The sequence below is a fragment of the Mobula birostris genome, chromosome 16 (assembly GCF_030028105.1).
Source record: "Mobula birostris isolate sMobBir1 chromosome 16, sMobBir1.hap1, whole genome shotgun sequence".
Lineage (NCBI taxonomy): Eukaryota > Metazoa > Chordata > Chondrichthyes > Myliobatiformes > Myliobatidae > Mobula > Mobula birostris.
In genome coordinates this window covers 38,434,603-38,449,957 of record NC_092385.1, presented here as the reverse complement: position 1 = coordinate 38,449,957, position 15,355 = coordinate 38,434,603, and the positions used below count along the sequence as shown (strand labels likewise).

Sequence of the window (15,355 nt, the reverse complement as noted above, 5' to 3'; positions counted from 1 at the left end):
TGGCCTCTGGTTCTGGACTCCCCCAACATCAGGAACATGTTTCCTGCCTCTAGCATGTTCAATCCCTTAATAATCTTATATGTTTCAATCAGATCCCCTCTCATCCTTCTAAATTCCAGTGTATACAAGCCCAGTCTCTCCAATCTTTCAACATATGACATTCCCGCCATCCCTGGAATTAACCCAGTGAACGTACGCTACACTCCCTCCATAGCAAGAATATCCTTCCTCAAATTTGGAGACCAAAACTGCACACAATACTCCAGGTGGGGTCTCACCAGGGCCTTGTACAACTGCAGAAGGACCTCTTTGCTCCTATACTCAACTCCCCTTGTTATGAAGGCCAACATGACATTAGCTTTCTTCACTGCCTGCTGTACCTGTATGCTTACTTTCAGAGACTGATGAACAAGGACACCCAGATCTTGTTGTACTTCCCCTTTTCCTAACTTGGCACCATTCAGATAGTAATCTGCCTTCCTGTTCTTGCCACCAAAGTGGATAACCTCACATTTATTCACATTAAACTGCATCTGCCATGCATCTGCCCACTCACCCAACCTGTCCAAGTTACCCTGTATTCTCATAACATCCTCCTCACATTTCACACTGTCACCCAGCTTTGTGTCATCTGCAAATTTGCTAATGTTACTTTTAATCTCTTCATCTAAATTATTAATGTATATTGTAAATAGCTGCGGTCTCAGCACCGAGCCTTGCAGTACCCCACTAGTCACTGCCTGCCATTCCGAAAAGGACCCGTTAATCCCTACTCTTTGTTTCCTGTCTGCCAACCAATTTTCTATCCATGTCAGTACCCCACCCCTAATACCATGTGGTCTAATTTTGCCCACTAACCTCCTATGTGGGACTTTATCAAAGGCTTTCTGAAAGTCCAGGTGCACTACATCCACTGGCTTTCCCATGTCCATTTTCATAGTTACATCCTCAAAAAATTCCAGAAGATTAGTCAAACATGATTTCCCCTTCATAGATCCATGCTGACTCGGACTTATCTTGCTACTGCTATCCAAATATGCCCCTATTTCATCTTTTATAATTGATTCCAGCATCTTCCCACCACTGATATCAGACTAACTGGTCTATAATTGCCTGTTTTCTCTCTCCCTCCTTTCTTAAAAAGTGAGATAACATTAGCTACCCTCCAATCCGCAGGAACTGATCCTGAAACTACAGAACATTGGAAAATGATTACCACAATTTAGTTAAGACCAAAGTTGGGCCCTTGAAGACAGAAACGGGTGAAATTATTATGGGGAACAAAGAAATGGCAGACGAGCTGAACAGGTACTTTGGATCTGTCCTCACTAGGGAAGATGCGTCCACAATTTCTAGAGCCACCTCCTTAAGTACCCTGGGATACAGACCATCAGGCCCTGGGGATTTATCACCCTTCAGTCCCATCAGTTTACCCAACACCATTTTCTGCCTGATGCGAATTTCCTTCAGTTCCTCCGTTACCCTAGGTCCTCTGGCCACTATTACATCTGGGAGATTGTTTGTGTCTTCCCTAGTGAGGACAGATCCAAAGTACCTGTTCAGCTCGTCTGCCATTTCCTTGTTCCCCATAATAATTTCACCCGTTTCTGTCTTCAAGGGCCCAACTTTGGTCTTAACTAATTTTTTCCTCTTCACATACCTAAAGAAGCTTTTACTATCCTCCTTTATATTCTTGGCTAGCTTACCTTCGTACCTCATCTTTTCCCCCCGTATTGCCTTTTTAGTTATCTTCTGTTGCTTCTTAAAAGTCTTCCAATCCTCTGGCTTCCCGCTCATCCTTGCTATGTTATACTTCCTCTCTTTTATTTTTATACTGTCCTTGACTTCCCTTGTCATCAATGGTCACCCCTTACTCCCCTTAGAATCTTTCTTCCTCTTTGGAATGAACTGATCTTGCACCTTCTGTATTATTCCCAGAAATACCTGCCATTGTTGTTTCACTGTCATCCCTGCTAGGGTATCTTTCCAGTCAACTTTGGCCAGCTCCTCTCTCATGGGTCCATAGTCCCCTTTGTTCAACTATAATACTGACACTTCTGTTTTTCCCTTCTCCCTCTCAAATTGTAGATTAAAACTTATCATATTATGGTCACTACCTCCTAATGGCTCCTTTACCTCGAGTTTCCCTATCAAATCTGGCTCATTACACAGCACTAAATCCAGAATTAATTAATAATAATAATTTTAAAATAAATATGTTTCTTGTGTTTTTAAAAACGCAAACACGAGGAATTCTGCAGATGCTGGAAGTTCAAGCAACACACATCAAAGTTGCTGGTGAACGCAGCAGGCCAGGCAGCATCTCTAGGAAGAGGTACTGTCGACGTTTCGGGCCGAGACCCTTCGTCAGGACTAACTGAGTAAGACCCGTTCTCTCATCCATTTCGGTGAACAAACAGCTTGGAGCTCAGCCTTCAAATGTAAGATGCAGACATTATTTGTGGGCTGCAGCTCCGTGACTTAAGTGGTGCTGATGATGCTGTAAACGAGCTCCATTGTATGAGGGGAAGGGGACTACGTATCTGACTAAATTCAACCGAGAGAGAGGGTTGTTATAACATGATACAGCTTTGTTTGCCTATAGCTGACAGTCAGACTGGGCCCGTTGGTTTAAACCACCACTTGCCCCAGACGTGAGCGGATGCATGAAGTCAGCAAGCTTCACCCCCAGCGCCCACTGCTGCCTTGGCAAGCAGCGCTCGTCTTCCGCTGCAACCAATCACCGCCCAGCCGGTGTGTGACGCAATTGTGGGTGACGTCAAAGGCCGAGGCAGCAGCTGGCACGCATGCGCCCTCCCACCAGCTCCCGGCTCCCGGTGTCGGAAGCGTCACTTTGTGGCTGAAAATGGCGATCCCCGCCAGTCAGGATTTACGGCAGCAGCTGAAGGATGGTACGGCCGCCCCGGAGGCCGCAGAACAAGAGACCGTTCACCTCGATCAGGGGCACATCGAGGAGCTCAACAGTCATGACAAGTCCGGCGTCCCCCTTAACTCGCCCTGGACCTTTTGGCTGGATAGGTGGGTGGGTGCGCGGGGGACGGCCTAGGCTGTAAACAGAGTTCGGAACTAGCATCAGCCCTCTGCTAAACCTGGACTGGGGCTGAGGGCGTTGGATGGTAGGAGAGGTCGTCAAATGACATGCTTCAGGTTGGGGCCTGGGGGGCATTGCAGGCTGGGACGAAATGGAATGAAGAAATCATAGGACTGTTCTAGGAGTTAGTTTGTAGACGAAGCTGGGCAGATGAAGTATGATGTTAACTAATCTGCCAAAACAAGTAGTGTTGTCGTTTCCACACTTGGTTATATTACTTCAAATAGTCTCAAGCTAAAGTGGCTTTGCTGAACATTCTTCAATGAACGGCAATGTACATTGCATTTCTTGACAATTTCACAGTAAATTTATTATCTAAGTATATACACATCACCATATACATTCTTGAGATTTGTTTTATTGCGACCATACTAGGTAACTCCAAGAATCATCATAGAATCAGTGAAAGACCACACCCAACAGGGCGGACAAACATCCAATATGCAAAAGATAACAAACTGCAAATACAAAAGAAGGAAAAAAATAATAATAAGTAAATAAACATTAAATATCGCATCCTTTAAAGTGAGTCCATAGGTTGTGGGAACAGTTCAGTGATTGGACAATTGAAGTTGAATGATGTCTTCCTCACTGGTTCAAGGGATAGTAACTGTTCTGAATCTGGTAGTGTGAGGCCTGAGGCTCCTGTACCTTCTTCCTGATGGCAGCGGTGAGAAGAGAGCCTGGCCTGGGTGATGGGGAACCCTGATGATGGGTGCTGTTTTCCTGTGACAACTCACTGGAGAGGAGGGCTTTACCTATAATGGACTGGGCCATATCCACTACTTTTTGTCTGTCTGAGGCATCCGTCGGTCAGAGGGGACCATGGATATTGCGTCCTTAGATACACAAGCCTGGGCGATACGATATGGAGAGCAAGCTGTTCCTCATGTAGCAAGCTCCCCCTCTCCATGCAACTGATGAACTCAAAGGAATGGCAGAGACCGATGCAGTTTGGTTACAGTAGCATCACAGGAGTTGCCAGTCAGCGTTGAACCCAATGTCCGATTGCCTTAGGGACTCCAACTCCAGATTTTTCCCTTAGTGTTTACTCCTGAACCTCTCCTCATGAGTAGGTATAGAGTTTTCCTTCTAGCTGAGCTGCCAATCACAGCTGATGAGCTGCATCTGCCCGAAGCGACTGGTTTTAAGACACAAGTAACTCGCATTTGCCCCTTCTCCTGTCAGTAGAAACGATTCTGCTGGGCTTAGTAGCTAAGCCACATGTGAAGGCCAGGAGCTGGACCTGGTTGTCAGGCTATTTGACGCACACGCCATTGGGAGAATTTAATAGGTAGTAGGAGTTTGCCACTCTACCACACCTGGTTAAAACAACTTTAAGACATCTTTTTGTAGGATTTTCCATTCAAAGGCATTGATATTTCCATACCAGGCTGTAATGCAACCAGTTAATATACTCTCCACCACACATCTTTTAGAAGTTTATCGAAGTATTAGATGTTGTACTGAATCTTCACAAACTGCTACAGAGTAGAGGCACCATGTGCTTTCTTCATAATTGCACTTATGTTTTGGGCCCAGGACAAGTCCTCTGAAATGATTACACCGAGGTATTTAAAGTTGCTGACCTTCTCCACCTCTGATGCTCTGAGAAGGACTGGCTTATGGACCTCTAGTTTCCTCCTCCTGACGTCAATAATCTTGTTCTTGCTGACACTGAATAAGAGGTGGTTGCTGTGGCACCACTGAGCCAGATTTTCAATCTCCTTCCTATATCACCACTCTTGATTCAGCTAATGGCAGTGGTGTCGTCAGCAAACTTCATTATTGCATTGGAGCTGTGCTTAGTCACACAATGAGGAGTATAAAGGGAGAAGAGCAAGGGGCTAAACACACATGGTGCACCTTTGCAGATGGAGATTGTGGAGGAGATATTGCCAATCCAGACTCACTGGGGTCTGCAAGTGAAGAAATCGAAGATCCAATTGTACAAGGAGGTATTTAGGCCAAGGTCTTGAAGCTTATTAATTAGTTTTAAGGAGATGATAGTATTGAATGCTGAGCTTCAGTTGATAAACAGCATCCTGATGTATGCAACTTTGCTGTCCAGATGTTCCAGGGTTAATTGAAGAACCAATGAAATCACATCTGTAGTGAACCTTGTGTACCAGTAGGCAAATTGGAGTGGTTTCAAGCTTCTTCTCAGGCAGAAGTTGATGTATTTGATCATCAACCTCTCAAAATTCTTCATTACAGTGGATATGAGTGCTATTGGATGATCATCATTGAGGCAGGTTGCCATGTCCTTCTTAGGCACCAGTATGATTGAGGGCTGCTTAAAGCAGGTTGGTACCTCAGACTGCTGAACCGAGAGCTTAAAGATATCAGTGGACAGTCCAGCCAGTTGATCAGCACACGTCTTTAGTACTTGACTAGGTACACCATCTGGGTTGGATGCTTTCTGTGGGTTCACCCTCCTGAAGGATACTGCTACGTCAACCTCAGAGACTGAAATCACAGGGTCATTAGGGGCTGTGGGAGTTTGTGAAGGTTCCTCCATGGTTTAACAGAAGGTGAGTAAAGAAGGCATTGAGCTCATCTGGAAGCCAAGCCCTGGCACTACCATAGCTACTGAATCTTCTACTATCCACCTGTAAGAAAGTTCAGACTTTTTTTGGTTTGTAGAAATTGAAGTAGGCATGTCAGATAACATTAGAACTTCTATAATAGTACAGTTCAAATAGATATTTGGTAATATGTGAAACAAAGCTAACGTAAAAACAAACAACTAGGAAGTTGAAAGTGGAGTAAAATTAGTTCTGTTTTCACTACTAGGGGATTCTAATGTAGTGTGTATAATTTAAGTTCTGGCTGGAGTTTTTATATGTTTAATACAATTTTTAGCTTGTTTATTGAGGGATATTTTGGTATCCAATGCCAATTCATAGGAGGGTTCATCAGGGTAATTTCTGTGATGGAAGAATTGTCAAATGAGGAAAGATTGAGTAGATCTTTGCCATTTTTTAAAGAAAGGAGATCTTGTTCAAAGACTCACCAAGGAGGATGTTGAGAGATAATTTCTCATCTAAGCTGAGGGTAGATAGGTTTCAGAAGTTAAACCAGAGCAGGCTTAATGCTATATGGCATACTATTTGTTTGGTGTGTATGTTTTGATTGCACTGATCTAAGAATCCCAAAGTTGAACTACCTCTCCCATCTTTTAGGGTGGTCCAGCATTGTATTTTGATGTCTTAATTAAGTACTGCATTGAAACTGCTAAAGGTGAACACATGATCCAGATGAACAATTCAGAGCGCCATTGTGGGTGTGCCATGCTTTTGAAAAATGTATTAAAGCAGGGTCCCAGCTGTCTCCTTGTTTAGATTTGTGGATAACTTGGAGAGTTCTTGTGTTTTGACAAACTTGTGGCCGGCAGTTTTGATGTGCTATATTATACGTTTCTCAGCAAAATTGAAACCCATGGAACAGAAAAGTTGTGGTAGCACAGATATGAAATTGGCATTAAGACAAAAACAGATTTTAGCAAACAGATTTGCAAGTTAGAAGAAATTGCATAGTGTGTTTGCTCCTGAACATTTGCTAGGGTGGTTGCACTACATTAAGGATTTAGACTTCAGTGTACAGGGCATCTTTCACAGCTTGAAGAACTGGTCGAAGTAAGGTCATAGGCTTCAAGGATGTAGACAGGTTGGTGAAATGGGTAGATGATATACCCAAAATACTGTAGTCTTCCCAGCTATTTTTAGATCAATTCTAATAATTTTAAGCACTATTGTATGCTCAAAAGAACTTTGTCAAAGTGAAGTGAGAACGTAACTTCACTGCCACATGAACAAGTCTTTGATGTTGTCTTCCATTGATGCATCAGTGCTATTATCTGGTCAGATACCACTTATTAGTAAGACCTTGCAGCCCGTCATTGGTAGGGCTCGACCATGGATATTGCATCCTAACTGTGTATGTGATAAGCAAGCCAGGGCAGTACAATATGGAGAGCAAGTTGTTGCCCATGCAGAAGCTCCTCTCCGTGCAGCAGATGAATCCAAAGGAACGGCAGAGACTGATACAGTTTGGCACCAGCAGCATTGCAGGAGTTGCCAGTTAGTGTTAATCTCAATGTTGGATTTTCTTAGGGACTGCAGCTCCAGATTTTTCCTCAGGGTTACTCCTGAAGCCTTCCCCATGAGTGGCTATAGCCACAAGGCAGTAGAGGTTTGAGAAGATAGTTCACCTTCTCCTGGATAATCTGCTAACCATGACTGATGAGTTCTATCTGCCTGAAGCAACTGGTTTTAAGGCAACAGTAACCCAACTTTGCCTCTGCTCCTGTCAGTAGAAATGTTTCTGCTGGGCTTAGTAGCTAAGCTGGTCATGAAGGCCAGGAGCTAGACTTGGTTGTCAGAGTCTATTTGAGGTGTGTGCCATTGGGAGCAATTAATAGATAGTGGGAATTTATCCCCACTACCTTCCTTGGCTATGACACCTTAAGGAATCTTTTAGCAAGAACATAAAAGAAAAATTATTGAAGAAGTAATGATGTTCCCTGTGATGTATTGTAGTACAAGCAGTTGCCAGTTTACAACAGAATTACATTCTCAAGAAGTTTCATAACCCAAACCATTTGTAAGTTGTAAATGAACAAAAACAACATGTGGAGAAGGGTCACAAATCCCTGTGACAGGAGAGCAGGCAGGTGTTGGCAGAGTTGCCAGCCAGCCAGTTTAACTCACCCCTGACTGTTGTTGCCCAGGTCGGTGGGATGTGGTTCCTGGAGTGAGGGGAGTGGAGGAGTAATGAGGGCAGACAGAAATGCTCTGTTCTCACTCAGCAGAAGATGCCTGCAGACCTGCAATGGCCAGCAAATCTATCCACATCCATTCTACTGATCTCCTAAGCACTTGCTTGTACTGAAAATATTACTCAGGTGTTGGTAAACTAGGGAGGACCTGTGTGCTGTGCATGATAGATTACCCAAAAATGTTATTGAAACATTGTCCATGGTAAATTATTTTATTGTCACATGTAACAAAGTACAATGAAAATCTTGACTATTCATATAGATCAATTAATTGCAGCAGGGCATTGAGGTAGCACGAGGTAAAATTAACAAAATGAATAAGAGGTACAATTACATAGGGCAATATAGATAGACAATAAGGAAGGTGCAGGGTAACAATGAGGTAGATTGAGGTCAATAGACCATTTTATGTTACTGGGGAACCATTCAATAGCCTTATAACAACAAGATGGAAGCTGTCCTTGAGCCTGGTGGTTCAGGCTTTTATAGTTGCTTAAGAAAAGAAAATGTCTAGGATGGGCGATCTTTGATGATGCTGGCTGCTATACCAGCCATCGAAAAACCTAAAGAGTCCACGAAGGGAGGCTGATTTCTGAGATGTGCTGAGTTGTATGTGCCGTTGCCGTACCAAGCCATGGTACATTCGAATAGGATGCTTTCTATGGTACGTCAATAAAAATTTGTAAGGGTCAACAGGGACATGCCAAACTGCTTTAGCCTGCTGAGGAAGTAGGTGAACTTTGTTGAATGTGACGTCTGTGTGGTTGGACCAGGGAAGGGTATTGTTGATGTTAACTTCCAGGAACGTGAACCTCTCAACCCTCTCAACATAAGCACAGTTAATTTCATTTTTAATTTTATTCAGAGATGTATTGCAGAATAGGTCCTTTCAGCCCAACGAGCTGCAGCACCCAGCAACCCACCTATTTAACCCTAGCCTAATCACAGGACAATTTTTAATGACAAATTAACCTACTAATTGGTACATCTTTAAAATGTGGGAGGAAACTAGAGCACCCGGAGGAAATCCATGTGTTTTATGGAGAGAATGTGCAAACTCCATACAGATGGCGTCAGAATTGAGGTTCGAACTCAGATGCAGCGAGTTGTAACAGCATCACACTAACCACTACACTACCATGGTGCCTCTAAGTAGTAACCCGTGCACCATCCCCACCACTCACCCCTCTTCCTAAAGTCAATGACCATCTCTTTTGGCATTGAGGGAAAGGTAGTTGTCTTGATGCCATGTGACTAGGCTCTGTCTCTTTCCTGTAGCTCATGAGTGTTAGGTAAGAACAAGGCAACTCTATCCCCATTATGGCAGCAGATGTGTGGGAAATAGAGGAGATGTGGTTGAGGGCAGCATCAGTGGTAGAGGAAGGTAACCCCCATATTTTGAAGAAAGGGCACACCTCAGATGTTCTGGAATGGAAAGCCTCATTCTGAAAACAGACGCAGCGGAGATAGTGGAACTGAGAAAAGGGGACATGCAGTGGAGACAGAGGAACTGTGAAAAGACCTTTTTCTGTATCAGCTTTACATTTTGATCATTTGGTCTGTGTGCTAACCTTTAGATGTTTATCCCTTGTTTTTATTTAATTCAGCTTCACCTGGCAATTAATAGAAGATAGCTTTGCATGAAATAATGGAGCTCATTTAGGCAGTATCAATCTAACTTTATGTTGATCAGGGAGAAAATTGTGGTGGTGCACTATTACCGCAGGTGCACACAAGTTATGGCCAAATAGCACAAACTCATTGCCTGTTGTTTAAGAATAAATTGAACATTGCAGTTTGCCATTTGTAAAATTCCTTCTATGTTCTTTTTGTCAATTCAGTCAGCTGTTTTCACCTAAGCATCACATTTGTATTGAAGTCTTTGCTGGAGTGGGTTTTGTTCCCAAGATCTCCAGCTTTCCCAATTAAAATAGAGACTCCAGTTCAGTTATAAGTATTGTAGATACTGAAGGAGCTTTGCATTTTACCAGCTCTTAATTTCTTGGTCATTAGATTGCAAATCATTTTAAACCTAGACAATATATCTTGATCCCTTAGTTAAATTTTCCATCTATAGTAAAGGGATCGGATTTCTGTTAGCAATGTTTTCTTTTGATTCCCATTCTCTCTTCTGTAGATGTTCCAGTTGTATTCGTGTACTTGTACCAGCAGGAGTGACTGTAAGTTATTGAGCAGTAACATTCAATTAGCTGTTCACTGGCTACTTAATAGACAACAACAACCACAATCCATGTTGTCTGGTGAAACTTGGACAGGATAGCCAAGCTTATAATTGGGTTTGGCAGTCCCTCCCCCAAATAGAACGCTAGTATGTGCTGGAAGTGCATGTTAATTCTTAATGTATCACTTAATAATCTAAGATTAGAATGAAATTCCAGCAAGTTTAAGTAGATAATATTTATTGTGCTGCTTCTGCCACAGCATTTTTTTTTAAAGTTTTCAGTTGATTCTTTGTGAAAGCAAATGGAAGATTATAGTTCAAATGTATAATTCTGCAGATGTGTTAGAACAGTGCTAGGAGAAGTAAATCATGTGGATTATTTTAATGAGTCTCCACTCTACAGGTGTGATTTCATGCTGAATGTTACAATTGTTTATAAGAAATTGTGATCTCTGTACAATCAATTAATTTGTAAATGCAAGATTGCAATAGAGATTTCCAGTATGTGGTCTAGTTATAGCATCCAGTAAATTACTTTTGCAGCTAGAACTGGTGTAAATTAGATGATCAAAGATTTACCATGCTATGATAAACTATCTGTAGCAAATGTGAAAACTTTGTGACAATGCTCTCCAGCACTTCAACATTTAAAACAAAGGAAGGACAAGTCGTTGGAATATCACTTTCAGTGTAGCCAGCAATCATAGAACGTAATGGTTCTCGTGGAGTTATCATTGACCTGTGTGTTTGCCACTCTCACCTTCATCAAGGCCAGAAACATTTCTTTGTGAGTCAGTCAGGGGTTACTAACTATATCATCCTCACCTCCCCCTGTACCAGAGCCCTGATCTTCACCTTACCATTTGTGGAGGTATAACCACTGAGCAGATGCCTCCTAGGCTACAGTGGCTAGACATACTTGGCAGCAAATACGGTCGTCCCCTATGCTTAACGACTATTCTGTCTTGGTCTTCATGGTGGGGGACACATCTGATATGCCAAAGAAGGATGTTATGGACGAAATGGGAGGTGAGGACCTTGATAAAATCACTGTCACTAAAGAGTGACAGTGATCCCAGGGTGCTGAAGGAATTGGCAGAGGTTATAGTAGACGTGTTTGTAATCATTTATCAAAACTCTCTAGACTCTGGGCAGGTCCCAGCGGACTGGAAGACAGCAAATGTCACGCCACTTTTTAAAAAAGGATGTAGGCAAAAGATGGGAAACTATAGGCCAGTTAGCTTAACGTCTGTAGTTGGGAAAATGCTTGAAGCTGTCATTGAGGAAGAAATAGCAAAACTTTTAGAAAGGAGTGGTTTCATTAGACTGACGCAGCATGGATTCAGAACGGGCAGGTCCTGTTTGACAAACTTACTGGAGTTCTTTGAGGACATAATGAGTGCAGTGGATAGAGGGGAGCAGGTGGATGTCGTATACTTGGATTTCCAGAAGGCATTCGATAAGGTGCTGCACAAGAGACTTATAAATAAGATACAATGCATGGAGTCGGAGGAAGTGTCTTGGCATGGATAGTGGATTGGTTAACCGATAGAAGGCAGCGAGTTGGTATAAATGAGTGTTTCTCCAGTTGGCAGTCAGTGGTGAGTGGGGTGCCGCAGGGGTCAGTAGCAAAATTTGCTGATGACACTAAACTGAGTGGAAAAGCAAATTATAAAGAAATTGTGGAGAGTCTGCAGAGGGATAGGGATAGGTTAAGTGAGTGGGCCAAGGTCTGGGAGATGGAATACAACGTTGGTAAATGGGAGATCATCCACTTTGGAAGGAATAATAGAAGAGCAGATTATTATTTAAATGGTGAAAGATTGCAGCATGCTGTTGTGCAGTGGGACTTGGGAGTGCTTGTGCATGAATCGCAAAAAGTTGGCTTGCAGGTACAACAGGTTATTAAGAAGACAAACGGAATGTTGGCCTTCATTGCTAGAAGGATTGAATTCAAGAGCAGGGAGGTCATGCTGCAACTATACAGGGTACTGGTGAGGCCACACCTGGAGTACTGTGTGCAATTCTGGTCTCCATACTTGAGGAAGGATATACTGGCTTTAGAGGCAGTGCAGAGGAGGTTAAACAGGTTGATTGCAGGGATGAAGGGGTTAACCTATGAGGAGAGATTGAGTCGCCTGGCACTATACTCTCTGGAGTTCAGAAGAATTAGCAGAGATCTTATAGAAACATACAAAATTTTGAAAGGGATAGATATAGTAGGAAAGTTGTTTCCATTGGTAGGTGAGACTAGAACTAGGGGACATTGGCTCGAGATTCAGGGGAGAAGATTTAGGACGGAGATGAGGAGAAACTGTTTTTCCCAGAGAGTGGAGAATCTGTGGAATTCTCTGCCCAGGAAGGCAGTTGAGGCTTCCTCACTAAGTATATTTAAGAAACAGTTAGATAGGTTTTTACATAGTAAGGGGATTCAGGGTTATGGGGAAAAGGCAGGTAGATGGAGCTGAGTTTACAGACAGATCAGCCATGATCTTATTGAATGGCGGGGCAGGCTAGATGGGCTGGATGGCCTACTCCTGCTTTTATTTCTTATGTTCTTATGTTTCGGATTGATGTGTCACAATTCCCTCATCTGCCGTGTGCTAAAGTGTGCCCTGCTGTTGAATACCACACAGTGGACTCGTGCAAACAACTTCACAGGCTCCCTGTTATCATTTCATATCTGATCATTAATAATACCCCTTGTAGAAAGAGGCAGCTTATGGTTGGCCTCCTCTGTGGTTTAATGTGCTGTATTATATAATCAGGTTAACCGTGCAGTGAAGGATTCCCTAGTCTTTCGCATATGTTTATCCCACCTAGTCCCCTTCACTGCCTTCCATGCTGTGGTCACTCCTTCCTCTTGTACTGTTCATTCGCCATCCAGGGCAGTTGTTTCAAGACTATAGACAGTCACCAGATGGATCTGTACAATCATAGTTGCTTATACGAAACTCTGCTTGTACCTGGGTAAAGGGCTGTGAGGAATATCCCACACCAAGTCTCAGGATCCAAGCATGTATTCTCCCTTAATGCATTACCCTCTTCCCCTTTCTCACACACCACCATCCCCTCCCCCCTGCTTCTGTATCATATTTAAAGCAGTGACACTCAGGAAAGTTGAGGTTGAGCTGCTGGTCTTGGCCCTCATACAACCAGGTCTCAGTTCCATGTACTGATCCAGGCCCTATGTTTATCCTCCTTAACTACAATATTCCTGGCGTTAAGATAAACACAGTTCACTCCTACTATGCTTAGTCTGCCCCTTGCTGTCCTTTCTTTTAGTCTTATTTGTTATACCATTTTTCTTGCCAACGACCCTCTGCTTGTTGCCCTGCTGCTATGGTTCCCATCCCCCTGCCACTCTAGTTTGAACTCTACCAAGGAACACTGGCAAACCTCCCAGGAATGATACTCGTCCCCCTCCAGTTCAGGTGCAGATTGCCTTGTCTGTGCAGGTCCCATATGCCCTGGAAGAGAGCCCAATGTTCCATAAATCTGAAGCCCTCTCTCCTTCACCAGCTCCTTAATCATGTCTTGAACTGCTCTGTATTTATTTCTCATTTCACTAGCACATGTACAGATACTAACCACAGATTATAATTTACTACCTTACTTAAAATCCTTTTGCAGGACCTCATCCCTATTCCTGTCTTTGTCATTGATACCAACATGAACCATGATCTCTGGCTCCTCACCTTCCCCTCTCAGAATATCCTGTACTTGCTGCAAGATGTCCATGAATCTGGCACCTGCGAGGCAGCACACCATCCTGGAGTTTCAACTGCAGCCACAGAATGCCTATCTGCATCCTTTACTGTTGTGTCCCCTATCACTGTTGCTCTGCCTGACTGCATCCTTCTCTTCAGAGCCAGAAATGGTGCCATTAATCAGGTTACTAGTGCTAGCCTCCAAAATGTAATTGCACCACCCACCCACCCCCCAACAATATTCAAAGGGGTGGGTATGCTTGTTACTGAGGGGAATCCTGCATTATCTGCTGACACTCCTTACTTCACTTGTCTCATCCCTCCTGCATCTGAAGTGTGACCACCTCACTCATCTGCAATCTCCTCAACTTCATGGATGATCCTGAGTACATCCAACTACACCTCCATTTCCTTGACCTAGTTTGGCAAGAGCTGCCGCTGGGTGTACTTCCCTCAGATGTGGTCATTGGGGAGAACAAATGACTTTCTGACCTCCAGCACTTCCATGCCCCTACTGCCGTTTTGTCAACAGCCATCAAATATCATAGATCAGCAGGAAAATCTTAGCTCTACTCAACTGTGCCTCCTCAGCAAAGTCTCTTAGCTCCTTACTCTTATACTGGCCCACTATACCAATAGGCTTTCTGCTCTACACAAACAAGAGAAAATCTGCAGATGCTGGAAATCGAAGTAATATACCCAGAATACTGGAAAAACTCAGCAGGCCAGGCTGCATCTATGGAAAAGAGAAAAACAGTCGTCATCTTGGGCCGAGATCTTTCAGCAGGACTGATGGAGGATCTTTTCCTGAAACATCAACTGTTTACTCTTTTCCATACATGCTACCCAGCCTGCTGAGTTCCTCCAGCATGTTGTGTGTATTACTCTACTCTATACTGTCTTCCTTTTATTTTCTGAGTTGCCACACACTTTCCCAATCTGAAACAACTTTTTAAAGCTGTTGACTCCTCCCCTCAGCTTGTTTTTGCAGGTGCAGCTTCCAAAGAGGCAATAATTTCTTTCATAACCTTTCATCAGTTGGAACATCTTAGTGCTCTTTACCTAACCTCATGATGGGAGCTATGCCACACTGATTGCATTGATTCAAGAAGGTAGCTAGACACTTAAATCCAGAGAACACCTTTCACCATCAAATCAAGTCCGTAATCAAATCAATGTTTTTTCTTTTTTTATATAAAGAGAACAAAATATTAGAAAATGTATACCTGTTTGGGACCTACTGGTAAATCGTATGCATAATGTCCACATTTGGGAACTGTCTAAGCAAAACAATTCAACTCATGAGCCTGCCTGAACTTTGTGCTCTGCAGCAATGTGATAGCATGCATGCGCGACTTTGAAACAAGAATCTACAAAGATCTACTAACCTTTTAGGGTGGTGCTGTCTCCCCTTTCTGATGCTGGTTGTTATTGACTTTTACTCCTTGGAGGTCCTTCCTATTCAGCATCAAATAGTCCATATTGAAGGATTCTCAAGCAAAACAAATATGAAGTAGAAGCCACCATTTTTAGCTAACATATTAAGCTTGATGATTGGAGAATAGAAAATG

At 43.1% G+C, this 15,355-nt stretch overlaps 1 protein-coding gene across 1 annotated transcript in view; it reads left to right on the top strand.

Annotated features, from left to right (window-relative positions):
• The first annotated feature begins 2,785 nt into the window (after positions 1-2,785).
• eif4e3 (eukaryotic translation initiation factor 4E family member 3) overlaps positions 2,786-15,355 on the top strand; it is a 65,105-nt gene continuing 52,535 nt past the window's right edge. Inside the window, exon 1 of the mRNA XM_072280580.1 lies at positions 2,786-3,039. Within this exon, the coding sequence (XP_072136681.1) occupies positions 2,867-3,039 (173 nt within the window). The 5' untranslated portion in view covers positions 2,786-2,866. The remainder of the gene's footprint in view (positions 3,040-15,355) is intronic.